This window comes from Chlorocebus sabaeus, chromosome 22, assembly GCF_047675955.1.
Source record: "Chlorocebus sabaeus isolate Y175 chromosome 22, mChlSab1.0.hap1, whole genome shotgun sequence".
Classification (NCBI taxonomy): Eukaryota; Metazoa; Chordata; class Mammalia; order Primates; family Cercopithecidae; genus Chlorocebus; species Chlorocebus sabaeus.
The window spans coordinates 43727284-43755068 of NC_132925.1; the positions used below are offsets into that span (position 1 = coordinate 43727284).

The 27785-nt window shown below is 42.8% G+C and overlaps 1 protein-coding gene across 24 annotated transcripts in view; it reads left to right on the forward strand.

Annotated features, from left to right (window-relative positions):
* KALRN (kalirin RhoGEF kinase) overlaps positions 1-27785 on the forward strand; it is a 697103-nt gene that overhangs the window by 43692 nt on the left and 625626 nt on the right. For 2 of the 24 annotated variants that reach the window (XM_007985569.3, XM_038002466.2), the window contains exon 1: positions 15563-18096. The exons of 16 other annotated variants lie outside the window; for them this stretch is intronic. In XM_007985569.3, the coding sequence (XP_007983760.1) occupies positions 18030-18096 (67 nt within the window). In that variant the 5' untranslated portion in view covers positions 15563-18029. Of the gene's footprint in view, positions 1-15562; positions 18097-27785 lie in introns of those variants that run through there. 6 more of the 24 variants (XM_038002465.2, XM_038002467.2, XM_007985554.3 and 3 more) reach the window with 5 other exon arrangements.

Consider the following 27785-nt stretch of genomic DNA (forward strand, 5'->3'; position numbering starts at 1 on the left):
CCAAGGTTACAGGAAGTCAGTGAAGGAGTCAGAATCACTACCTGTGGCCTCTAACTCCTGTCTGCTGCTATTCCACTTATTGGTGCTGGTTTGGACCAGACATTGTCTGTGCTGGGTCAGTGTGGCTCTCAGGGGAGAGTAGACCTGGGTGGACATGGTTGTGTGATGCCTCATGTCACATTATTGCCCCTCTGCTTTTGTGGGTTGCTGAGCTCAGATGCCCCAAATGGGTGGGAAGTCTCAGTGAATTCAGGAAGCTTTTGCAGGTAGCAGCAATGCATAGGGAGAGGAAGAGAGTGGGGAGGATTTAGGCTGCCCCCTGGTTTGAAGCTCCTGAGGACTTAAGGCTTCTGTAAGTGCTTGCGAATGAACGCAAATAAAACAAGATTTTTTAAACTGAGACCTAAAGCAATTTTACTGTGTACCTGAGTCAAGGTTCTACTCATCTTTCTAGTCTCAGGTGAAAGACCTCTTCTTCTAGCAAGCCCTGGGGATGTTAGGACTATGTTTGTTGTCTCTGCTATGTACTCCCATATCCTCCTCAGTGTCTCCCGTCACCCATTAATTTCTACTCTTTCCCATGGCATGCACATATACAGAGCCACTTCCAAATCCTCATCCTTCCAGTCATTCAGGTGCATAGCTTGGGATCATCCTTGATTGTCCCCACTCTTCCTCTGGAGTTCCTCAGCTCCGAATCCCCTTGGCAGTCCTACCGCCACTCTCCAGTTCAGAAGTTTAATGATACAACATCGGACTATTGCAATAGGCTTCAAACCTGACTCCCAATCTATTCTCCCCATTACTGTCTGATATGTCTTCCCAAGCACAGTCTTTGAACTGTGGCATGCTCCTGCTCCAAGTAGCTCCCACTGGATAAAGTAGCAACTCCTTAACTTGGCATCCCAGGCTCCAAAGCACTGCAGCATTGCTGCCATGGTCATAAGGCTGGCCTGGGTGTGCATCCTAGCTCTGCCACTTATCAACTGTGACATAATGGGCAATTTTCTTGACTTCTGTGAACTCATTTGCTTCTTTGTGATAGGGGGTTTTACATAGAATTGTTTCAAAGAATAAATGAGATCATGAATATAAAGCAGTTAGCCTGGAATATACCGACTACTCAAAGGTATTATTTAAGGACCTCTAGGCTCTGCCCCCCGTATTACCTGTCCCATAGGCTTAGCTCCAGTGACTTGAACTACTTGGTGATCTCTGTGCCTTTGCTCCTGTTTTTCCATCCTCTAATATTCATCTTTTTGTGGTGCTCCATTATATATTTTGTGCCATAGGTATTTGTGTACTTGACTTCCTTACTCAACTGTATGTTGTTTGAGGGAAGGAACTGGGTTTGACTCCTTCTATACTCTACCTGGCATAAGAGACACAAAGTTTGTGGAATGGATATTTACCTCAGTGAAACAGCTGCCTAGACTTGGGTTCCGTATGAATTAGTTAATTGATAATGTGTTTATTTATAATAGCCTCATGGATATTTATTGGGTCCTACTGTGTTTAGGGGCTCAGTGGCAAAAGCATCAGGTACAATCTAGGCCCTGTCATGTAATGGGGAAACAGGCTGGTAGAGTGGCCATAATGCACGTGGTAAGGATGGTGACAGGGCAGGTGCAGGGCTGTGGTTGGGGAGGTACAGGGCTGTGATGGGAGACACTGAGGAGGATATGGGAGCACATAGCAGAGACAACAAACATAGTCCTAACATCCCCAGGGCTTGCTAGAAGAAGAGGTCTTTCACCTGAGACTAGAAAGATGAGTAGAACCTTGACTCAGGTACATAGTAAAATTGCTTTAAGTCTCAGTTTAGAAAATCTTGTTTTATTTGCATTCACTCGTAAGCATTTACAGAAATACTTCCTCAGTACTAGGTTTTCTGAAGTGATCTCTCACTCTCAACCAAGGCAGCTGTTAACATTCGAAGGTTTCTAGGGACTGGGACAAGGGTTGTTGATTGTATTCAAATTTTAAGAAACACCAAGCCAACAGCTGTGGCTGGAGATGGAAAGTTTTCTAAGAGCTTAGTGGAAGATTATTCTCTTCTCTTTGGGAAAAGATAATCATATATTTTCATGCTTTCAGGGTGGGGCCTATTCTGTTTTTGTTTGTTGCTTGCTTGTTTTGTGGCTTCAGCTGTGTGGATACAGAGCAGGAAGGCTAGAAGCAGGAAGAGGCTGGGGTGTTTTCTGACCCTACAGATAGTTCTTCTTGGGTCGGGAAGAAACATGGGTGGGAGCAAACATGATCTGCAGCTGCAGAGGAAGCCAAGGAGATTTTTGCATCAAGGACAGTCTTGGGGATGAGGAACTGTATACAAGTCAGGAAACTTGACACCAGAGAGAGGCGGCCACAGAAGATAAGGGGTCATCTCTGTAGACCCGGTACAAAAGAAATGTACAAGAGGAAAGCAAATGAATTAATAATCATTGTGATGAAATAATCAGAAAGATTATGAATGATACTTACATTTTTCTTTAAAAGGGATTACTTTCTTGGCTTAATGCTTGCACTCTGTTCTCTTATTTTATTATTTTATTTTTAAAGGTATTAAACTGTGCTTTTTAACCACACCTAACATTTAGGACCCAGAGCCTACGGCATCTACTGCCACCTGGTGGTAGAGTATACCACCTGTGGGATTTGGAATTGATGAGACTATACATTGATTGAAAATTGATTCTGCAGTCAAAATATGGAATCATAGAACATTAGAGTTGTGGAGATATTCAAGATTACATAGTTTTTCTTCTAATAAAACCCAACATCTTTTTATATACAGTATTTTAGTTGAATACTTCCAATGACAGAGAGCTCATGATCTGGCCTGACAGGCTATTTTGTCATTCATTCTTGTTAGTTAGAATATTTTTTCTTTTTATTTTTTAATAGAAAAGTCACTTGTATTTATTTGTCTTCATGTTTACCTCTGGAAAAACTCATAAGTTTAGTGATTCATCTACATAATAAGCCTTCAAATATTTGAAGGAATGTGTTTGTTTCCCCCATAATCTTTTTGTCTTCAGGTTAAACAGTCGTAGTTCCATATTTATTATTCTGACATCATGCTTTTCAGAATCCCCATAGCATTTCTTTCCTCTAGTTGCATTCTATGTTGCCAATGTTCCTGCTGCCAAAATTGGATCCAACCCAGTGTTCCAGACATGATCAGCTTAGTGAACTCTAGTACCTGCAGGCTGTCTGAACACTGAACTTCTAACACATTCTGTATAGTATGAGTTAGCTTTCTGTAGTCTTTCCACAATGCTGACTCCTCTTAGGTTTGTGGTAACTGAAAGCTCAAGAATTTGTATCCTTTCCCACACTGTAAAACTTTTTTTAAAAAAAGCTAAAAGCAAGGCTGTACTTTAAAAAGAAAGTTTAATTATACAAGTTTAACACAAATACATTCTGAATTTCAGAGGTTACTCGTAAAGCCAAAGCCTTTTTGAACTCTGTACCAACTCAGTTTCTCTTTGGAGGCAGATCCTCATACTAGTTATTAGGGGTCGTTCCAGACCTTTCTGTGCATTTACATAGATGGATAGATATCAGCAGAAATGTGTAAATTTGTGTATGTGTGTTTGAGGTTAACATATCATTTTGCAAGTTTTCTGCATGCAACATATCCTGGAAATCTTCTGCATAGTATATTTTGCAGTGTGGATATTCTGTAGTTTTCTTAGCAATTCTTCGATTATTTCTGGTTTTTAAAATCATCATAAGCAGCGTCTCCATGTACACATGTACGAGTGCTTCTTTAGGGTAGGTACGAAAGACTGGGTGAGTGATACATATATGTTTATTTTAAAATGTAGATCTCAGACATGAAATTTGCCCTTGTTAATTTTGACCTAGTGTTCGAATCTGCCCAGATAATTTTACATCTTGATTTTGGTCATCTATTATAATATGAAGCCTACTATACCAGTTTTGCATCATCTGCCCATCGTATAAGCATATCTTTGATCTGATCTAAGGAAGTGATTGTTTTAAAAGTCAAATACAACAATCAAGGGAGGAGCTCTGTGGCCATCACCAGAGACCTGCATTCCACCTAAAGCTCACTGTATTCTCCTAACACACACTTTGTCCGTGCAGTTTATCCACAGCAATTCTACCCAACTATACACTCATCCCATTCATTTTTCACCATCTTATATACAAGAATTTCATGGAGGACATTTGTAAAAGGCTTAGCAGAAATCCAGACTCACTTTCTATGACATTCTCCTGTCTACTGTAGCAGGACTGTCATGGAGGGAATTGAGAACACCACACATTGCTCCTGGGCACGTGTTATTTAAGATAGATCCTGGTAACACTTTAATGAGCAATGTGTTTATGTACCTCCATGCAAGGGTGTATTCAGTCTCAAAGATATCAAGAAAAAATCAGCTGTCCCCTCCCAGTTGCCTGTCTTACCTATATGTTCTCAGTCTAGTTGCTCTCCCAGGGAAACTGTCTGATGGCTGAGACATAGCTGCTTTAGTGACAAGCTCATGGGTTATATTTCCAATGTTATTCAGGTAATTTGTCCCGCCCCATCATAACGTAACAGAGGTAAAGGAGCTGGGCACAGTGCCTCACGCCTGTAATTCCACCACTTTGGCAGGCTGAAGCAGGCAGATCGCTTGAACCTAGGAGTTCAAGACCAGACTGGACAACATAGGGAGACGTCGTTTCTACAGAAAATACATAAATTAGCTAGATGTGGTGGCACACACCTGTAGTCCAGCTACTCAGGAGGCTGAGGTGGGAGGATCCCTTGAGCCTGAAAGAGAGCCAAGATCAAGCCACTGCACTCCAGCCTGGGCGACAGAATGATGCCCTGTCTCAGAAAAAACAGGCAAACAAAGAATAACCCCAAAACAAAAACAAACAAAAAACAGAGGCATCCTCACACAGATATCCACAGGCCTAGTGCACATATGTGTGCCTTGACACGTAGTTATCCTCACAAAATTGTCTCTGTAAACATGGTAAAAGGACTTCCCCTGAGTCACAGCCTTACTGGCTTGCTTTGTATCATTATAAAAAGAATAGAAGTGATAAGCAGGTAATTCTAACTTACTTTTATCTAGCTTAGAAACCTGTTATAAGACATGCCACAGATGACCCTCAAAATGGTAGTGAAGGTGAGACTGTGGTCCTGGGGTTCTGGGTGGGTGGTGCAGTATGGAGGCACTGTGGCTGTCCCTGGATGCCCAGCTGCAATTGCATCAGGCTGCATGGCTTCCCAGGCTGGGGTTTGGCAGCACCATTGCCCTTCTGTAGGTAGCCAGGCTTGGATTCTTCATTGAGGAAAAGTTCTTGTGTTCCCTCATTTTTAGGGCAACTAGTATGGAAAATATAACCTCAAGTATCTTTGATGTAATCTCCAAGGGAAAAGTTGCTCCAACTTTTTCTTACTATAAGTAGAAATTCTGTTTCCCGTTTTTTCCTTCAATGGGCCTGAGCTATCGCTCTGGCAAAGCTACAGCCAAGTAACTTCTCCAGAATCCCACAGCTGGCTTTATTTGGGGGGTGAGGTGGTGGTGGTGCCAGTTCTGCTTCAGAAAAGTAGAATAAACAACAAATACTCCTTTAACAAAGCTAAAAAACATGGTGAGGAATTCAGAAGGGAAGTGATACCAAACGAGTGAATTGTGCCCCTTTTGCACTCTGCAGTGTCCCTTTACTTTGGGCACTACGTTAGGTGCTTGGTGCTGATGGAAGGCAGCAGTGGGGTAGGATATAAACTATATGATCATGACGAACAGTGACTTCAGTTCAGACGAGTTTACAGTGTGGTAAAAAATAGTCTGCAGACAACATGAATGCAATGAACTAACCAGTGTTTCTCTTGAAAGAGTTAGATGGATGCTTGGGTAAATAAACCACCCTTATAATAAAGAAGAGTCCACCTTTTATTTTTCATCAGTGCAAAGCTACATCGATTCTTCACACGCAGGCATGATAAACAGAATCAAAGCTTCTGCTGCTTGTTTCCAGTTAAACAGACCTATCCTAGGTAAACCTGTATTCCCCTCTGAGAGCACCCCTTCCTTCTGGTACTTGATTGACCCCCTGCCTTGGGAAAGGTTAACCCACCTCCACTTTTTTCTTGAATTACTGCTAGGAGGCAGAAACTCTGTGAGCTCTTAGAGAGCAGCCTTGGTGTTCTGTTCCTTCATGTATTTCCAGGCATCGTCCAGGGTGTGACATCTTGTAGGCACTTAGTAAATGCTTGTTGAGTGAATGAAAGCTGCCCTTCATCTATTCCCCATTCATTTATTCAGCACATATTTATTGAGTGACTTCTCCATGCCAGGCGCTAGGGATACACCAATGAACAGGACCTGGTTGGGAAGACAGATGATAATATGGGGACACTAATATGGTGTTGAAAAGGTACAGGATGTGGTGGGCGCAGCAGATGCAGGGATGGCTGGCCCAGCTGAGTTGGCCAGGAAGGCCAGTTGGCCAATTCTCCAGGAATTCCTAGAGACCTGAAGAATTAGCGCAGATAGCTAGATGAAGGCGGGATGGGAAACAGTGTTCCATGCCTAGGAAGAGCATATGCAGGGATCCAAAGGGAAGAGATAGCTTAGCATGGAAACGTGAAGGCTGACAACATAATGATAATCATAAACACATATACAATGCTTTCTGTGTGCCAGATATTATTCTAAGCCCCTTACATTTATGAAGTTATTTAAATACTATTATCATCCCCATTTTACAGAAAACGGAGGCACAAAGAAGTTTAGTAATTTGACTGATCTCACACAACTGTTAGAATTGGCATTTGAAGGGAGTTGGCTGCGGAGCCTTGGTGGTGACAAAACAATTATTATGCCTGTGTGTGTGTAGCACTGATTCCCAGTGAGAATCCTGGCATGCGGTTAGATATACATGGGCCTTGTGGTAGCAATCAACTTGGAAATTGTCTTGTTAAGACTGACAGAACTCGTGGCATATCCTGATTGTTGAGTCTGTATTTGTCAGGCAGACGATGAGATTCCTTGCCTCAGTAGATGGTTTTGTTGTGTCTCATCCTATGTGAACAGGCTGCAGGGAGGGTGCCCCTGACCTCCTAGTAAGAAGGGACTTGGGGCTCAAACAACAGTTTAACTGGATGACCAAATCACATTCTTCACTGTAGATTCCCATCCCTAAATGGGGAGAAGGAGGAAAATGGTTTAAAGACCAATACCCAGAAATGGCTGACCTCTACTGGTGCTTCGCCACTGTGTGTGGTTGTTGGAGCTACAGGCTGTGAGGAAGAATAGTTTGGTTGATTGCCAACTTGGCCCCAAGGGAGTGGGCCTGAAAGGGGGTTAAGGCATTGGTTCTGCTTTCTTTCCTTCCATTTTGTAAATGGTAATCCAACCCCAAGTCTTTAGTGCACGGGCGTTGTGCAGCCCCTCCCTGTGACAGGTCATAGTGGCTGGGCCTTGGCCTCTGACTTCCAAATTCCCAACTTTCCCCCAGGCTTCAGTATGACCACTTCCTCTGAATCCCTGTTGCTGCTGCAGTCAGACCCAGCACGGAGAGGTGTCCTCAGCAGCCTCCTCACTGCCTGCTGCCACTTGCTCAGGAAAAGCACATGAGTTGCACATCAGTGTTTGGAAAAATTAATGCTTTCAAGATGAGCTCCATACAGTTTTAGCACGTCTGTCTCTCTCACCAGCTGAAAGAAAGAAGCATGCTTAGACAATTACTCCCCAAGGGAGCCCAAGGACTGGCTTTGTTTATTGAGTGTTTTTAGTTACAACACGTGAAGTTCTGGGATTTTTTTGGCTTTGGCTTCTTTTTTCTGTTTTTGGTTATGGGAATATGAGTGGATTGCCAATTAACAGGGCACTTGGAGGTTTCAAAATTGTGAAAGGCATGTTTCTTACGTGGGCACAATTGCTGAGTCTTTGGGATAAGGAGCTCAGTAAGACGTGACAGATGGAATCCAGGCTCAGGGCTTACCTCAGACCAGCACTGCAACCAGATGTTCAGAGTCTTCCATATGCAGCTGTTTGGAGCCACAGCTCCACCTGTGAGGGCCCCCTTCGCTTTCCTCAGACACCCCATATCTTTACAGTCTTCCGATAGACGTACCACATAGTGACACGGTCACAGTCAGCTTTCACCTTACTTTACCCTGTGCCACCTCCCACCACCTTCAGCTTCCCCCACCTGATGCATAAAACTCTAAGTAGAGATGGCAGGTTTTAAAGCCTGAGGTTTGGGGAGTCAGAGCCCATTGTACAAGGGCAGGGATGGCTGACTTGAAAGCCTGTGTATTACAATTCTTCCTGCCTTCCTGCCTGTCTTTGGCAGACATCACTAATTGACAGTGCCATTCTTTCCCCATCTATCCTGTAAGTAGCCGCATAATCTTCAACACAAAACTCTGGACAGTCACTGCCCTTTGGTTAGAGCTGGAACTTGAGATGCAACATAGTTTCCATTGCTGACCAAAATCCCATAAGGTGTCTAAGTGGCTGATAAATGAATGGTTTGAGAGGAGTTGAGGTTCTTCCTGAATGCTTGTTATGGAGAACCCATCATGACTCTTGTGGTAAGTAAGGGATGTGGAACAAAGTGGGGAATGAATAGCATTTTCTCATGATATAGTGATGGAACTCTATCCGCCAGTCACTTGAACAGGTGGATAAGTCTGGTGAATTTTTTACTGTGACCTGTGGGTTCTCTGAAGACAATTTCATATTCTAGACCTTATGAGTAGGGGGTAGAGAAGGAAATTGCTGCCATGGCCCTGAGGAGCACCTCCTTTTTCAGAAAAGATTTGAGCCACTACTTTAGTAGCAGCTTCAATATTTAAATGCTTTGAAAATTACCAGAGTAACAAGTGCTTATAGTTAAAAAATTATAACAACATAAACTTTTATAAAACACAATTCTCTTAACTACCTTTCTTCATTCTTCAGGGATAACTACTGTTAATAGTTTGGTGTGTATATATATATACTACTAGAACTCTTCTATGCATAGTGAAATACATACTGATAGTGTGTATGTATATATTTATATATCTATTTTCACAAAAAGTGGGATAATACGAATTGTTTCCAATTATTTCACAAATCATATCCTTTCATTCAATAATAGATCACGGAACCCTTTCATTCAATAATAGATCATGGAACCCTTTCATGTTACTACATATAAAACTGCTTGCTTTTGTTAATGGTTTCTAAGTATAATGTAGGCTGTGTCATAATTTATCTTATTAGTTCCTTATTGTGGGACATTTAGGTTTTTTCTTTCCTTTTTATTTTTTTCTATTATAGAATACACTGCAATGTGTGTATAAGTACAGATATTTCAGTAGGTGAGAATCTTAGAAGAATTGCTAGGTTGAAGGCTATATACTTTAGAATTGTTGATTGTACTGCCAAATTGACTTGGAAGAATATTATATCAATTTAGTCTCCTACCAGGTTGGTTGTTTTGTTGTGTGTGTGTGTATGTGTGTGTGTGTGTGTTTTGCTGGGGGCAATCTTATAGGTAAAATGTGGCATGCTGTTATTGCTTATTTGCATTTCCTTGATCATTAGTAATGATCAACCTCTTTTTACTTTTTATCAATCATTTATATTTCCTCATCTGTGGGTTGCCTGTTCGTAATCTTTACTTATTTTTATACCAGGTTGTTAACTTTTTCTTAATGGTTTCTAGGAACTTTTTGTAAATTAGAGATATTAACCCTTTGTATAATTTATCGTTGCAACCATGGCAAATATTTACCTCCTGCATTATCTTTTAATGTTCATGTTTTTGCAATTTTATCTACTATTTTATTCTGTGAGGACTTAAAATATATGAAAATATTTGAACAGTGTTCAAAAATTAGTACAAAATAAATAGGTCTTTATGTGACCCATATACCTGTCTACCAAGCCACTTTTTCCATAGGTAACCATCAGTATTAGTTTACTGGGAACCCTCCCAGTTTTTCTTTTTATAAATATAAGCAAATCAGAATCCATACTTATGTTATCCCTTTCTGATCAAAAGCAGGTGAATACTAACTATCCTGCTCAATGCCTTGCATTTTTAACCCAACAGTATGTCTTGAACATCTTTTCATATCAATTCACAGAACGCCTCATCATTCTTTATTCATAGCTGCATAGTGTTTCTTTGTGAAGGTATACTGTCATTCAGTGGGCATCAGACTTTTTTGCTTCTGTATGCTCTAAAAGAATATTGAAAACTTTATGCCCCTTCACACATTTAAGTGGATACCTAAACATTTTTTTTTTTACCATGAGTTTAAAGGTTGCAAATAATACATTTTCTAGCATGTTGCATATTATAATAGGCTTTAAACACATTTTCTTCAAAATCTTGGAGCTACGGATTTATATGAATTGGGAAAGGCAAATTTGATTGTCAAAGCAAGTAGCCAAATTAGACATACTTACTTCCTGTCAGAGAAAGTCTAATTTCACTTTTTATAATTCAAACAAGCATGTTAATTAGACACCCTCTGTGACAACCCCATCTTCAGAATTCTAAGAAGAGTAGAGAGCAAGCTATTAACAAATAGATGTGGTCCTGAGACTAACCATGCTTTTTGCCTTCTAGATGAAAGAAGGCACAATTGTTTTCAACATCTCCTTGGTGATCTCATCGAATCATGGGGCTTTACTTTACTCTGCATGCACCAGTGGCTCTGTTTCGTTACCTATTACACCACCCCAAATCTTAGCGACTTAGAGCATCAATTTATCATTCTCATAATTGTGGGGCTTACCAGGCAGTTCTTCTGCTCCATGTGGTATCTGTTGGGGTGCTGGGATAGCTGGCAGCTCCAGGGTGGGCTTCCTCTGGTGGCTGCGAGGGGGCTGGGACTAGCTGGGGATCTCAACCAGCATCTGTAGTTCTCTTCCACATGGCCTTTCCATGTGGCTTAGCCTTCTCACAACAAAGCAGCTAGACGCCAAGAACAGTTGTATCTATTATTGACTCCATTATTTTAAAATGTCTTTTAAAGAGTTAGGTGATACAGTCCAAGGGTCAAAATTTAAAATGTGTAAGATGATTTACAGTAAAAGGTTATCCTTCTGACTACTGTTCTTCAGCCTCCTGTTCTCCTTTGGTGATTTGTATATCCTTCAAAAAATTTTTAAAAATGTGTATATAAGCCAATATACTGAGTTTTGTGTCTTGCTTAGGAAAACCATTCCCCTTAAGATTATAAATATTTTTCTTCTTGAAGTTTTATAGTTTTTTTTTTCCCATGGATATCTTTAGGCTTTATTGAGTGCATGATGTGAGGCCAGGATTGATGGACTTTTCGGGATGCCAAATAATTGCTGTTCACTATGCTGATGGTCCATCGGGAACTTTGTATTGTTTCTCTTCTCCTCAGTGCTGAGGGTCATCCACATGTGTCACAAGGTATAGCCAAAATAGTTTTCATAATTGAGTCTCCAGTGGAACTTTCCAACCTGTGTCAGAAAGAGGAGATCAGATGAGTTGGGGCAGCTGGACATTTTCATTTCTCTAGTGAGGGAAGGAGAGTGTCACAGGAATTAGAGGAAATGTAAGCTCTAAGAATCTGCCCCCTCCTGAAGGGCAGGTAGAGAAGCCTGGGAAACTTGGAGCAGTGACTTGACTCTTAACTCTGGTCCCATGAATTGAGAATTTCAGCGTGACCTGAGCTTGTTTTTGTTGCAGGAGAATGCACTAACCTTTATGAAGTATCTACTATGTATTAAGTGTAGTGCTTTGGATTTTATATGCTGTTTTGTCTTTTCCTCATGAAAAGTTCAAGTTTTATGGGATTAGTCTTATCTTCATTCAAAAGATGAAGAAACTGAGATGTGGGAAGTTATTCCAAAGCCTCAGCCCTTTCCCAATACCTCAAAGGCTTGGAAATTAATGGTACAGAAGGTATAAAAAGGTTTATAGAATTTACGAGACTCAATTATTTTTAAGAACCATAAGCAGAGTTCATTTGTTGAAAAGTAAGGTGATCTTTGCAAATAGTTTTATTTTTTCTTTTTGAAAATAAGAACCAAGGAAGAGAGAATTCAAATTGGCTAGTGTGCAAGTAATTTCATTATCCAGCTCAGTGTGTATGTATGTAAGGAGCCAGGATATTCAGGTAAGTCAGATATTCTGATTTAACAGTGGGTGGCCCTGTGTAACACACACAGATTATATACTTTCCATAAACAGACAAAAATACTCAAGGGACTATAGCAAAAAAGGGACTAAGTAGAAAAAAAATATTGAGCTCTAGATATGTGCTAACCAAAATTTAGCATTTATTTGACAATACAGTGGGTTCCTTTTGATATGGTTGAACTTCACATTCATTATTATCAATCCCAGTCCTCATGGTATGGTGCCTGATTTTACTGGGCAGACCTGCTGAGGGGGGCTATCTGGAAAAGTTCCTGGAGGGGATGGAGAAGGGCATGGGATGGAGAGAGCAGGTAGAGGTTCACAGGAGGGCTCCGCCTGGCCTAAGGAGTGAGGCTTCAGCTGTGGTGACTGGCAACTTAGCTTCCTGATTCTCTGATGGTGACCTCAGGGACTGAGAGATGTGAGGAACATTTAAGAGAAGCCAGACCTCCTGAGGGGTGAACGGCCTCCTGTCAGCCATGAAGTAACACTACCTCCTTTGATGGGCAGAGAAATGACTCTTGGTGGAAATGAGATGGAGGAACTGTGTGACTGGCTGCGAGGGAAACAGAGGAGGTGATAGTGAACTCTGGATTGCAGAGGCTCATGGATCAGTTCTGAGAGGGTCTCTCCAAATATTTACCAGCTTTTTTTTTTTTTTTTTTTCCCTCAAGAACTCCTTTGCAATGTAGGTGCCTTGGGGAAGGCAGCCAACCAGGTGTTCATGCTGAGTAGGAAATGGGAGGTCAGGGCAGTGAGGGAGGATGGAAGGAGCACCAACTTCCGTGATTGACTTCATTGGGATGGCCTCACAGGGACATGCCTGTGAAGACCTAGGGAAGGGAGTCATGGACTCTGCTCCCTGACTGCAGATATCCATCCCCACCACTGCTTACCTAAGGCCTGCACTCCTCTATGCCTTCCTTTGACGTAAGCTTTATCTTTTGGCAAAATAGGAATATTTCCTGAGGGCCTAAATATTAAGCTGTCATCATAAATACCTTGGATGGGATGAAGTTGTCATGGTACTTTTCACAGGACTTAATGGAGAGGGCATGGGGCCCAGGATAGATAAGCTTCGTAAGGTCATGAAGGAGGAGAGGGGACTGGCTCTTGGGTGGGCAGTGGCGGGTATTGGGGTGGCATGCTGTGTTAGAGATTCAGTGCAACCTGGGGGTTCTATTGACTGCTGGGGGAACTAGAAGCCCCCAGGGAAGCAAGGAGGGGTCAGGTTTTCACCACTTAACGAGGTGGTTTAGAGCCCAGGGCAGTGAAAGGTTGTCTTCCATGAGCTGGCCATGCCTCAGCCAAGGCAGAGTTAAAGATCCTCAGCAGAGGTCGGAGGTGAGCCAGGTGAAAGCTACACAAAAGCCGAGGTAAGGCAGAATAATTAGCTTCTGCCTTTCCCTCCTGCTGCCTGGCCTGATATTTGAGGTGACATTTAAAGCCATTGTACAGATGTGCAGTGAAACTGTGGCAGAACGAAGGCTTTCTGGAGCCTGTGGAGAGGCAAGGCTGATTTCTCAGCCTCCTGGCTGGCAGCTTCTCACCCCTCCATGTGGGGCCCTCTACTGGGCCTTGAAAGGAGAGAGGCCCCTCTGCCTTCCAGGTGAGCATACTCTAATGGGGGGCTCAGACTCTCCCTCCCTACTGGACTCTCAGGGTGTTGGGGGAGGTGGGGTACACACTAGAATTCAAGATAGTGACACGAAGCCAGTGCTGAGGGTAGGAGAGGAGAGCAGGGACTGAAGCGGATAGATCACCATCGCAGAATTCTCTGGGGAGCTTGTTAAAAATGCAGGCCTCTGGGAATGAGGCCTTGTTATCTGCATGGATAACCAACCCTCTAAGGTGATTCTGCTGCCCATTAAACTTTGAGAACCTCTGAGATAGAGAATGTGTGAGGTTAGCTGGAAAGGGCCTCTTGGGAGGGGTGGACTTGAATTTCAGTGTCTAGGTGATACTTGCTGTAGATACTGTCCTCAGGTGTGGACCTAAGAAGCCTGTTCACCTAGGGACACTAAACTCATGGGAGAGACTGGCAGGGGTCCAAGCCACCCTTGAAATGGCATCCCTGAGAATGTGTTGCCCCGGGCTCCACTCCACCACTTGGGCACTAATCACCAAGGGGGCAGAAGTGGTATGGGAGGTGGCTGAGGATGCTGTCTACTGGAGTGTTTGATTCATGTTACAACTGAAGCACAGCTTGCAGGGCAAAATGGTAGCCGGGTGGAGCCCGCTTCCTGGGGCAGATCAGTATGTCTGTGGATGGTCTTCACTTTGGTTTGCAGATACCAGCAACTATGCTACCTCCTGTGTTGCCTTCACTTGCCAGATAGGTCCATGTGTCTGAGGAGTTAGGTCAGTGCTGCTGAGGGAACAGTGGCCATTGTTGTCCCAGGAGATGAGTGGGAAAGATTTGAGATGTGGTTGGATCTCTCCTCCCTCCGTGCTGCTTGCCTTCTGCTCCATACACTTGTGCTGACTTTATCTGATTGGGAACACAGTGTTTTCAAGTTGGGGTGGGTGAAGAGAGGGAGAAAGAACAGTGCCAAGGAAAGAAGAAGGAACATAGTAGAGAAAGGAACACATCCATGTTGTGATATCAAATAACTGCTGAACATCCGGATGGGCATCGGCCTTCTGGAGTGGCTGGGCTGTTGCTGGCCTGGTGACACTGCCTGACCCTAGAAAACATGTCTCTATAGCCAGCTGGGTGGGCTGGAGGAAACATGCCAACGGGAATAGCTGTGCTTGCTTTGACCATGATGAAAGAAGGAGCCACTGTGGAAGCATTTTATAAGACAAAACAAAAACAACAACAAAAACCTACTAATAAGGCTGTGTCCTGCCCAATATCCTTTCTAATTGCACTGCAGTTAAATGGCAATGCCGACAGTCTCTTGGAACATTTTATTCAACTTCTGGAGGGGCTGCATTTCAAGTAAGACTTATGAGGCTCTGTCGGAGATGAAGAAATGAGCAGTGGTGGGCTGGGGAGCTCCAAGGAGCCCAGCTTGATGGGTTGAAGCCAATCTTGAGTAAAACTCCAGGCTGAATGGGTTCACCCTGGGGCTGACCCGATGGGCATTGCTTATGTTCTTAGATCTGTTTGTGGGGGAAGTGCTTGTACCCATATTATTCTTGACAGTCTTTATTCCCTTTTCCACTGCAAATGAGACTGTGTGGACTGTTTTGCCCTTGATTACTGGAGGGAGGGGAACAGGGCCAGCTTCTTTCTCCAGTCCCAAGAATGAGACTTGTAGCACTAGCACCATTAGAGCACTCTCTGGGACTTTTGGCCTCACAGTCAGATCCTCTTCCATTGCCCCTCTCTGTCTAGGTCTCCTGCTGTGATGGGAGCCTCCCGTTTCAGATTTCTCCCAAGTTGTGTTAGAAAAAGTCTTTTTGGCATTCTTATTTGGAGATGCACTCTCTCTGCAATTATAAGTCAAGGGCCAAAGAAAAAGATAAAAAGCCGTTAGTTAATAAGTGGCCACATTTGGACCCTCCACTCAATCTGTGCCCATGGCATGTCAGCGCCGCCCTGGAGGGGCCTCCCTCAGGGTTCCTGTTAGGAAACAGCCATGTTTCCCCAGGTCCTGCCTTACTGGAGGGCTGCCATATCTTAGTGAAACATGTCACAATTTCCCAGGAATCTCTTAGCGCCCCTGAAACTCTCAGGAATGAGACAGATGGGCACCTACGAGTTACCTGACCTTAAACAAGTTATTTAATCTTGTGGAACATGGGTTTTCTCCTCTGTATACTGGAGAAAGTGATTCCCATCCTACAGACCTTGCAGGGCAAGCAGGAGATGATAGTTATGAAAGTACTTTGTGAACGAAAAAGTACTGGCCACACGTGAGCGATGAATTCTTGTTATTCGTGAAGGGCAGAACACCGGGTTACTTCTCTCTGGAGGGAGGAGGAGGGGTTTGCATTCTTGTGTTAACTACACACTGGAGTCTTGTCCATTTAAGGTAATAAGAAAATAATGCTAACAGAGCCTGAGAGGTAGCTTCTTGGGTGGTGATATCTCTGCCGAGACCCAATGCTGCCCTTTAAGAAGAAACCACAAGGCATCTGGGGGGCAGGAGCAGGCGGTGGAGGTTGTGGCTCTGCTTGCTTTCTCTCTCTCCCTCCTGGCTTCTACCCCCTGGACGTGCCTCCTCCCAGGTCTGAGTTCTTCAGAAATCGGCAGCCTGTCTCATCTTGGAGGTATAAGTTCCAAGGAAGAGGTGATGCCGAGGGAGACATGCCTGCCAGTTGCCTGATGGAGACCAGGAGGCCTGGAGACCACCATTTCTGCTAGGACAGTGAGAAGGCATTGCTGGCATGGCCTAAGCTGCACAGAGCTGTGATGAATGTGCAGATGGCTGTTGGGTATTTTTTAGGCTTGGAGAACAAGGTCTTCCTAGACCTGGGGACTCCTCAGGTTTCATTTCAGTGAGCGGCACTCCCAGTCACCTGGGTCACAGGCTGGCCCACTGTAAGACGGGCTGTGTGTGGGGCAAGGACTGGGCACCCCGTCATGCCCCAAAGGCCTTAGACAATGCCCAGGGGCTGAGATCTCTACAGCTTACTTTTCTCCTTGCCTTGAAAACAACATTGTATCGGGGACTCAGATGCCCTTGCATATTCATTTGTCCAGTTAGTAATCACTTGAGTAATTGCAAAGTTCAGTGTTCTTTGAGGGACACAAAGATGATTAAAAAGCAGATCCTACCTTCATGGAGTTTATGGGTAAGTAAGGAAGAAGAGTCATATACAAAGGAGAAGGTGGAATGAAAAAAATAAAATATAAAGGAAGGAAGATCAGGGAAGTCTGCCTGGATTCTGTGGCATTTGAGTTATTTGTTGGAAAAATTAGGAGCATTTGGCCATGATGAGGTAGGAGAGTGGGGAGAGCATGCTACTGGCAGGAAGGGCAGGAGCAAAGGCCTGGGGATAGAAAACCGTGGGATGTATGAACGTGTGGGGAATTGAGAGTCTGGCAAGAGGGAGAGGGGTTGAGAGGTAAGGGAGAACCTTGTATCTACCAGTATCTACCAGGTGCGACACCAGAAACATATTCTTTTGCTTTGAGGCTCACAAATACTGTTCTCTCTGGTTTACAGAGGAGGAAGCTGAGGCACAGGGAGCTGAATAACTTCATCGAGGCCAGGCAAGTATTAAGTGGCAACCAGGATTTGGACCCATGACTGTCTCTACTATAGAGCCCATGCTTCAGAGCCCATGCTGTCTCTACTATAACAAAGGTTCCATGAAGGGACGTGGGAAAAAAGGATCTGTGGCCTTTTACTAGTCATGCAGGTCCTGCAGTCTTGGGCAAGGAGAGCCAGTGGTCCCGACAGTGAGGCAGTGAGGCAGTGAGGCAGTAAGGCTCCCGGGCTCCTGGACTGGCCTCAAAGTCCAAAATGGCTGAGCTTCTGGCTTCCCACCCCACATTCTACTGGAGGAGCCACTGGCCTCTGGTGTGGGAGGCATGGAAGCCAGGATGGCAGGAGATGCTGGAAAAAAATTTAAGACATGGACTTGCCTGTGGAGTTTCATTCTCAAGACCACTGCAAACCTCGCGTCTTTGCGAAAGCCCTTCCTGACTCCCTCCCACGCATCTCCGACCTCCCCTTGGGTCCAGGCAGGCTCGGTCTGCACACGGCGTTGTTCTGCACTTGTTCCTTTGTTGCTGTGAAACCGGCTCCCGGCACAGTCAGCCTCTGTGTGGGAGGACTGGTGGCTGTCTTTGCAGGCAGGCATTTGCTTAGAGCAGGCTGTGTGCGAGCCCAGCATCAAGTGATTCCGGCCTCCTCGAGTCAGCGGTGGTGGGATGAGGCTCTGCCGAGGGGACTGGCTGTGAAGGATGAGTTCAGGGTGGGATGACGGACCGCTTCTGGGACCAGTGGTATCTCTGGTATCTCCGCTTGCTCCGGCTGCTGGATCGAGGTATCCTGAGTGTGTGTATGCTTGTGTGAGAGACTGAGAGAGATAAATACCCATAGAGACATAAAGAGACATGCAGAAAGACACAGCAGAGAGGGGAGGGGGGTCAAGAAGAGAGAGAAGGAATGAAACAGAGGCAAGTAGCAAACCCATGGAAAGTAAAGAAAGGTGATTTTTCTGGGGACATGTATGACCCAGCTGGGAATCAGGAGCACAGGGTCATTTGGGGAGCATCTGTGTAACAGGATCTCATTTCTTGCTGGGTTTTTCATCAAGCTCAGTACTCTAGTCAAATACAAGTTAAGCCCTGTCTTGCAGGGCTCTTGACAGAACTCTCTGAGAAGCAGTGCAGAAGGAGAATGATTCCTGCAGCAAGAAGCTGGGGGCAAACAGACTCAGGCTCAAATCTCAGCTCTGCCACTGACCTTAGCTTGATTTATGTGACTTTTCTGAGCTTGTTTACCCATCTATGAAATAGGCACGGTAAGACCTATGTGCTGGGGTTGCTCTGGAGCTATTGTTTAATTCATAGATGTAAAATATATAACATCATATCTGGTGCACACAGTAGGTGCTTAGTAAATGCTGAGTTCCTCCCTGTGCACTTCTTAGCTTCACGGAACTATTAATACCTATCCTGAGGATAGTTCCCTTTTTTGATTATCTATAGACAGAGCCGGTACAGAATTTGCAGGTAGTGGAAAGAAAAGAGAAAATCAGTTTTATTTCTCAGGTTAATCTGACCTTAATACATTTTATCATCAAATATTAATGCAATTAAAGTGTCCTGATAATGTGACACAAATCCAGATGTTCTTTTGAAAGGAAAAGCCACTGTGAACTTGTTTGGTAATTGATTTTTTAAAATGTTGAATATTATTTTTAAAAGCTTTGGCTTCTTTAAGAGGTTTTGTCAAGAACGAGATCAAACTCTTGATGGGAAAGATGGCCCTGGGGAAGCCTTGCTATACAGCCCAAGATGTATTCATCTGTATGAGGAATAGTCTTAGTGTGCCAGGAGATCAATACCAGGTGGAAGCAGAGAGCTGCACAGAGCAAGTGAACCAGGACCCTTATCAGGGGAGAAAACAAAGATGGAGGAAATCAAACCAGCACACACTAAAAGCAGTTTCTCACTAGCACCGAGAAACAGGCCAGTGGGAGCCCAGACTTGAGATGGCGTTAAAAAGGGAACCAGAACTTCCTACTGATGAAGATTATAGACTGGGAGAAGGGAGAAAAGACCACTAGGTGTGAATCCTCTTTATCTGTGTGACCTCAGGCAAGTTGATTAACCTCTCTGTATCTTCTTCCCTACATTCGTTAAAAGGGGTGATGATGACAATGGTAGTACCAACTCAGAGGGTTGCTGTAGGGGCTGAGTGAGAAACTATAAGTGAAATACTTATTCCAGTGCATGGCACAAACAAAGTACTCTTTAAATGGTAGTTTTCATTACCAAGACAGTTAATTCTCACTCTCCAACAAACATCCTGGGAAAGACAGGAACAGGTGGTATATAATACCCGGGAACTAAGAAAAGTCCAATTAAGAATGGTGAGAGGCTTAGAGACAATTTATACTTAGATGAATTAAAACAAGATTCACACTACCATATGATGTTAATTATAAGATGAAACGATGTCAATGTATAAGCTATAATACTACCAATTTATTTTTATCTTTTAGAAATGCTTGAATCCATGAGTCACAAACTTAGGTTCAAGTTCTGGCTCCATTGCCTTCTAAGTGCCCTTGAATAAAAGGCTAAGGGTAAGGACTTAAAAAATAAAAGGTATTGTTTTCTAGAGCTATACTTAACCAAATTCTCAGTTTGTTAATCTTAAAAATTGAAATACTAATCATAATGCCTATATCATAGAATTTGGGGGAAAGTTATTGTGTTAGTGCATATATAGTGTCAGGCATTTTGGAAATGTCAGGTTAATGAATTTATGGGTTGATAGATTAACGTGTCCCCTTGGATAGCAAAAGCTGGTTGCAAGAATTATGTGGTCTTCCATGCATGTTTGATCACCACATATGGCTGTAATTTGAAAGTTTATGTGTCTTTCTATCTATAGGGTTTTCCTTAATGTGAGGTTTTAGACCAGTAGCTCTTGACTGTGTAGGGTGTTTGATTTCCAGGTGTTTGGAGATTGGGTGTTGATTATATTTCCCAGTTCTGGTTAATCAGTATTAAAGTATTATACATGTGTGCATACCCACATCCATATTCAAAAAGAATTTTCAGTTATAGCACCTTTCCTCTCGTAATGAATGTTACCTAACTTTGCATAGAAAATGGCATGCTTTAAAGTGGCATGTTAGGCTGAGCTAGATCATGAAAGATGCTCAATAAATATTTGTTGAAGGAATGAATGAATAAATGAATGAAAGATGAACCTGCCTTTCTGGGCGGTGAACAGAATTCCCTTAGATTTGATCTTTCTTAAGTATAACAGAATTCAGCTCCTTTGATTTGTTTGAAGATTTTGTATCATTTTGCCCTCATCATTGTCGTGCCTTATGTCATCTTGAAAGTAACAGGCCTCAAGAAAGTAAGGAGGGGATAGGAAATGAGAAGTGGGAACTGATGAGTTTATCCCAGGAAATTGAAATAATCGATGAGCTGTATGCTGGCCTGAGTCACTCACTTGGCTGTGACTGGAAGATAAGTGAATCTGTGATTTGACACACCTAGGAAAAGGGAGGAAACATTGGAACACATCATGGAGCTGAAATAAACTTTACAAAGAAATAACAGCGTAGGCTTGATGATTGCAGACTAATCTTTTGTCTCCCCCATCATTGTTCAGCTGAGGGTAAGGATTTAAAAAAATAAAGGATATTGTTTTCTAGGGCTATACTTAACTACATGCAAGAATTTATTTGACAGTGTACTACCAGCTTGTTCAGACATTATTTTGATGATTTATTCTCCTTAATAATAGATGCTGTTTTTACGGTGTTTGTTACTGGGCGTTTGTCAATTCTGCTGATTGTATTCTGTGCTTATAGACGTTGACTAAGGAGATGGTTGCTATGGTGGGGACTGTCTATCAAAACAAAAGAGCTCATAGAGATAAGAAGCATGAGTTGTATATGAAAGAAGTCACATTGCTTTTTGTTGTTGAGTTTTGGTGTATTCATGGGGACCTGACAAGTAAGGTAGGGGTTTAGGTTCCTTTGTTTACATGTAATATTTTTTTGGTAATGAGAGGGGAAGAATGAAAGACTGCTGCTCTTTATTCATAGAGCATCAGGCAGTTTCCCAGCATGTGGGAATGTCCACCACTGGTAGTACATGAGATGATTTTAGGTGATTTACAGATGTTTCTTGAGCTTATCTTGCTGGCCACTGCCTGGCACAGTCCAGAAGACAATCTGTTTTCCCTGATGCCTGCTTCTGTTGAGCTGTCCACTGCTGCCCCACCCATTCACTGTGGGCCCTCCTTAAGCCCACCCATTCCTCTGCTTTTCCTTCATTCCTACCTCTAGTCTCCCTCTTCTCCTTCCAGCATCCCTGCCTGGGCCTCACACTTTGCCCTGCCTTAGTTTCTTGGCCCCAGTAGTCTCCAGCCTCCCTGGCCTCATGCTTATTCTCTGTCCCTTGTGTTCTTTCAAGGCACAGCTTTATGCTACCTGCTACAAGTATCCCCATTCCCTGGCATTTCTCTATTATTCTCTCATTGCCCAGCTTCCATCCCTTCTTATGTCTGTGCTGGGTCACCTTCACCCCATAGATCCTGTGTCTCCAATCCTGGACCTGCCCCTACCTGTCTTCCTTGCCTCTAACCCTGAGTGCCTTTTCCTTTCAGCCATGATCTTCTTTTTTCTTTTTCTCCTACCTTTTTATGCCACCTTGCAGTCCACTAATTCCTTTTATAAAGAAATATAAGTAAAAAAGAGTCAACTTAAAACAATATCAAGGAAACAACAGTGTAGGAAGTATGTGGATATGGTTAAAATACTGACAGAAGTACAAAATTTACTGATGTTTGTCATTACGTCAACATCTCACATGTTGAACTTAAGGATATGCTGAATTAGACTGCTAATTTCTTCTTGATGCTTTTAAAAATTGACACATAATAATCGTACATATTTATGGGTACAAGTGATATTTTGTTACATGTATACAATGTGTAATGATCAAATCAGGGTATTTAGGCTATCCATCACATCAAACATTTCTTATTTATGTTAGGAACATTTCAAATCTTCTCTTCTAGCTATTATGAACTATACAATATAGTGTTAATGATCGTCACCCTGTGCTATCAGACCCTAGAACTTACCTTCTGTCTATATGTTTGTAACCATTCACAAACCTATCATTGTACTGTTTACACCTTAAGATGAACTTTTTTAGCTTCCACATATGAGTGAGAACATGTAATATTTGTCTTTCTGTACCTGGCTTATTTCGCTTAACATAATGACCTTCGGTTCCATCTATGTTGCTGCAAATGACAGGATTTCCTTTTTATAGCTGAATAGTATTTCATTGTGTATATATAACCATTTTCTTTATCTGTTCACCCATTGATGGACACTTAGATTGATTCCATATCCTGGCTATTGTGAATAGTGCTGCAGTAAACATGAGGGTACAGGTATCCCTTGATATACTGATTGATCTCTTTTCCTTTGGATAAATACCCAGTAGTGGGATTGCTGGATTGTATATAGTTCTATTTTTAGGTTTTATGAGAAACCGCCATACTGTTTTCCATAACATTTCCCACCAGCAGTGTATGAGTTCCCTTTTCTCCACATCCTTGCCAGCATCTTTTATTTTTTGTCTTTTTGATAATAACAATTGTAATTGGGGTAAGATGATATCTCATTGTGGTTTTGATAGCATTTCCCTGATGATTAATGATTTTGAGCATTAAAAAAAAATGCCTGTTGGCCATTTGTGTGTATTCTTTTGAGAATAGCCTATTTGGGCCAGGTGCGGTAGTTCACGCCTGTAATCCCAGCACTTTGGGAGGCCAAGGCAGGCAGATCACCTGAGGTCAGGAGTTCAAGACCAGCCTGGCCAACATGGTGAAACCCATCTCTACTAAAAATACAAAAAATAGCTGGGCGTGGCAGCGCGCACCTGTAATCCCAGCTACTCAGGAGGCTGAGGCAGGAGAATTGCTTGAACTAGGGAGGCAGAGGTTGCAGTGAGCCGAGATTGTGCCACTGCACTGCAGCCTGGGTGGTATAATGAGACTCAGTCTCAAAAAAAAAAAAAAAAAAAAAAGAAAAAGTCTATTCAGATCATTTGCCCACTTTTTAATGGGATTTATTTGGGTTGTTCTGTTTTGTTTGTTAGTTTGCTGTTATGTGAATTCCTTGTATATTCTGGATATCAGTCCCATGTTGGATTAACAATTTGCAAATATTTTCTTCCATTCTATAGGTTGTCTCTTCACTCTGTTGATTGTTTCCTTTGCTGTGCAGAAGGTTTTTAGTTTCAACAAAGGTACCAAGAACATATATTGGGAAAAGGACATCCTTTTCAATAAATGGTGCTGGGAAAAGGACATCCTTTTTAATAAATGGTGCTGGGAAAATGGGATATCTATATTCAGAAGAATGAAATTAGACCCCTATCTCTCACCCTATACAAAAATCAGCTCAAAATGGATTAAAGGCTTACGTGTAAGACCAGAAACTATAAAATTACTAGAAGAAAACATAGGGAAACCCTTCAGGATATTAGTCTAGGCAATTATTTTATGGCTAAGACCTCAAAAGCACAACAAACAAAAACAAAAATAGACAAATGAGATTATCTTCTTGGTACTGTCCACATTCCTATAGCTACCAGAAAGTGTTTTGGATTCTGGACCAGAAACCAACTGTTTCTCATCTCTTGATGTATGCTAGAATCATCTGGGAGCTCTTAGAAAGCGTAATGTCCAGTTCCTCCCTTTCAACACCCCCACTTCCACCTCCAGCCAATTAAATTGGAATAGCTGAAAAGGGGGCTAAACACTGGCATTTTAAAGACCTCTGTAGGTGATTCTAATGGCAGCCAGAGTTGAGAACTGCTTGTTGTCATCCTTTCACGTGGATGTCAGAGAGTAAGGGCAAAAGGAACTCTGTTGCAAAATAACAAAATGAATGAAAAACAAGTCACTACATGGGAATAGTAAACATAGGAGTAAACATAGGACTATGCTAAAGAACAAATTGTGTAAGAACGCAATCTTTTGGATACAACTCATGCAACTTTCTTTACAAACTTAACCATTTTTTCTATGACTTCCTAGATAAACCTTGACTTTCCTTCATATTCCCAGAAAAGCAATTTATCTGTGTCCCAGGAGGTTGTTTGGCCCCAGCTTGCTTTGGGTTTATTGCTCTCAGTTCAGGCTGCTGAGGGGTTTGGAGGTAGGGATGGTGGTCTGTCACTGTAGATGTCAAAAACCTTTCCTTCCTTGGTTTGTATAACTCATACTAGGAAGGCGTTAGGTGGGCATTGTCCATATTCTGCTAGAATTAGAGAAAGAAAAATCATTTTCTGTCTTCAGGATAAATGGGAGGTAAGGAGAATAACTGTTTTCAAGCCTTCATGGTGTTGGGCTTTACTTTGACCAGGAATCTACTTGGGTTTGTCACTAAAGTTCACCTCTCCCTGACTGGCCATTCTTTGTTGTCTCAACTTTCAGATCTCCCAAACATTCTAAGTCAAGGATTGATTCTGCTCAGGTGCAAGAAGTTAAGAGGCAGCTGGATCTCGTGGTCTTGGTTGTCAGGGCACCCTGATCTTTGTGCTTTCCCTTTCCTTGGTCTCATCCTCACCATGCCTGCAGCCTTCTTCTGGCTCCTTGTCTTCTAGCACTGACAGATACCCTGTCTTTGACTTGCTCTATCATTGGCTTGCTTGCTGCTTAGCTATCTGTACAGCTCTGGCCCCTAACCAGGTCAGACTGGGTATCTGTGCTTAGGCCATCTGCTTGTAACCGGTCCCTAGACTCTGGATACCCATTGTGGTCTGGCTTGCCCTGTTCTTGTTAACTATTGCATATGTATGCCCAGCATGATGTATGGGTTCTTTGTGCCAACCTTTATGACTTGTTCCTTCTCTCTTACATTCAACGGGAAAAAGAAGAAAAAAGCACACAACATGTATATGAAAAGCACATTGGGTGATTCTGCTGTGCTAGGGTTTTTCTAATTGAAGGAGTTTAAGTTGTAATCACCTTCTCATTTGAGCAGAATATTCAGGTAATACATAAAGAAGTTACTTTAAATTAGCTTTTATAGTCATCTATATATATACCTATTAGAGTTATTTAATTGGCTTTTGCCACAAGATCACTTTACTAAAGGGACCAGGCCTCTTGTCTAATAAAGAGTTTGAACACACACCCACTTGAAACACCATCACAGAATAAATTCCCTGTTGTTCTATATCAGAGCCTCACCAGCAACCTTCATATTTTCTTGTGCTTTCTCTTGAAATGCCCCAAACCTCCTCTTCTTATAGATAATCCACATTCTTTTCCTTCCAAACCTCTTAGCCCTGATGTCCTCTAGAGAAAGCTCCCCTGACTATACCTGGTTCCATTCAGAGACTCATGGGCACTAGGTGCATGGCTAGTGTTCTGTAATTCACAATGCGCTCCTGTGGGCAGTAATAATATACACCTCAGGAGGTTGTTGTGAGCCTTGAAGGAGCTAATATGTGTGACATGTGTTTGGTACCAATAAGTACTAAGTAAGTATGTGCTTGTTGTCTGAATTTCTGCAGCTTTAGGAATCTTAGTTTCTTGTCGGGGATCATTTCCCTCCATTAAGAGTGGAGTTTCCCTGAGGGCAAGCCCTTGTCCTCACTATCCTTTATATTTTCACCTAGATACCTAATTCAAAGTTATATCTTAATAGGAAGCCTAATTAATAACTTTGGCTAACAGAGTATCTGAACTCTCCAAGGAACAATTGATTATCACAGCATTGTTAAGGAGGAAAAAGAGAAATGTAATTATTTGATAATTCCAAATATCTTACCCCTTTGTTTCTCATTATGCCCGTCTGAGATAGGTCATATCACTTCCCGTTTCACAGATAGGAAACAGGCTCGTAGAGATTAAGGGCTTGGTTAAGGTCAGAGAGCTGCTGAGGGAAAAGTCAAGATCCAGGACCCTGGACTCCCATCTAGGATGGGTTGCCTCCTCTACCTGCTGCCATACAGATGGGAAGAGCTCCATCTGTCTGTCTCTCCAGCATGCATGTTAAACTGGGAGTCCAGCCACCTTCCCTGTCAGCAGGTAGTAGAGCATATCATTGGGATGTCTTGTCTGTGATGTGAACTACCCAGGCAAGATGTATCTAGGCCAAGTCCTGGGGGAAGGACACTGATAGCTGCTTTGTGAGGTCCCGGTGTGGTGTTTCCATCCAGTGGGGTGGAGATTACCGTGATGTGAGAACAGCAAAGCAGCGCTTGCCCAGATATGGCATGTCCTCCCAGGGCCTGTTCTGTGGTGGCATACTCACTGGTTGCTGAGAACCAAGGGGCAGTGGGACAGCTGTGTCCCTGGATATTCAGAAGGCTAGTTGGATCCCCAGTATAAGTGATAGGTATGCTCTTCACCTTGTGGACAGAAGTGGCTTATTATCAAAGAAAACACCAAAGCAGTTAGTATTGTTGTTATTAGTAGCAGTAGTAATAGACTCTACTAAGGGTCCAGGTAGAGCAGGGAGTGATTAGGGTTAGGTGTAAGCTCACTACCCTTAGGGAGCTTACAATTCAAACTCCTGAAAGATCAAGAATCAACAGTAAGGCTGGGTGCAGTGACTCATACCTGTAATCCTAGCACTTTGGGAGGCCGAGGTGGACAGATTGCCCGAGCTCAGGAGTTGGAGACCAGGTTGGGCAACATGGTGAAACCCCATCTCTACTAAAATACAAAAAATTAGCCGGGTGTGATGGCACGCAACTATAGTCCCAGCTACTCAGGAGGCTGAGACAGGAGAATTGCTTGAACCTGAGAGGTGGAGGTTGCAGTGAGCCGAGATCACGCTACTGCACTCCAGCCTGGGTGGCAGAGCAAGACTCCATCTCCCAGAAAAAAAAAAAGAATAAACAGTAACATCTCTGCATCTCTGTTGGCCCTCTTTCAAGTGATGGATTACTTATAAGGGGGAGCTCTTCTAGCTCTAGTGTTTCATGGTTCCTTGTGGACAGCACCTACAAAATATTCACCTATTAATACCTATAATATATCTTTGTGATGCCACAGGTACTCTTTCATGTTATATTGCTAGATGAGTGCTATGAATTTACAAGAGAGAAATAATTGGGTCTGAATGAAGGAAGAAATACTCATTTATTCAACAAATGTCTTCTAAGGACCTACTATGTGCTTTGCTCTACCCAAGGCTCTGGGAATACAATGCTAAAGAAAACAGTGTTCTTGTCTTTGTGAAGTGTTACAGTTTGATGGGGGGAGTAGATAATAACAAATAACACAATAGGTAATACAATGACAGAATAAAAAGGAGAGAACAGGGTTAAGCTTTAGTAACCCTTAATTATGAGGATGGAAATCAGCAAATACAGGGTGTGCTTGGGGAATGAAGACTAAATCAGACTGCCTGGAGCATCTGTGTGATAAGAGTTAAGGTTGGAGGGACAGACTGGGGCTACCTTATGAAGATTCTTGCATTGGCATGTTGGGTTAAGAGCA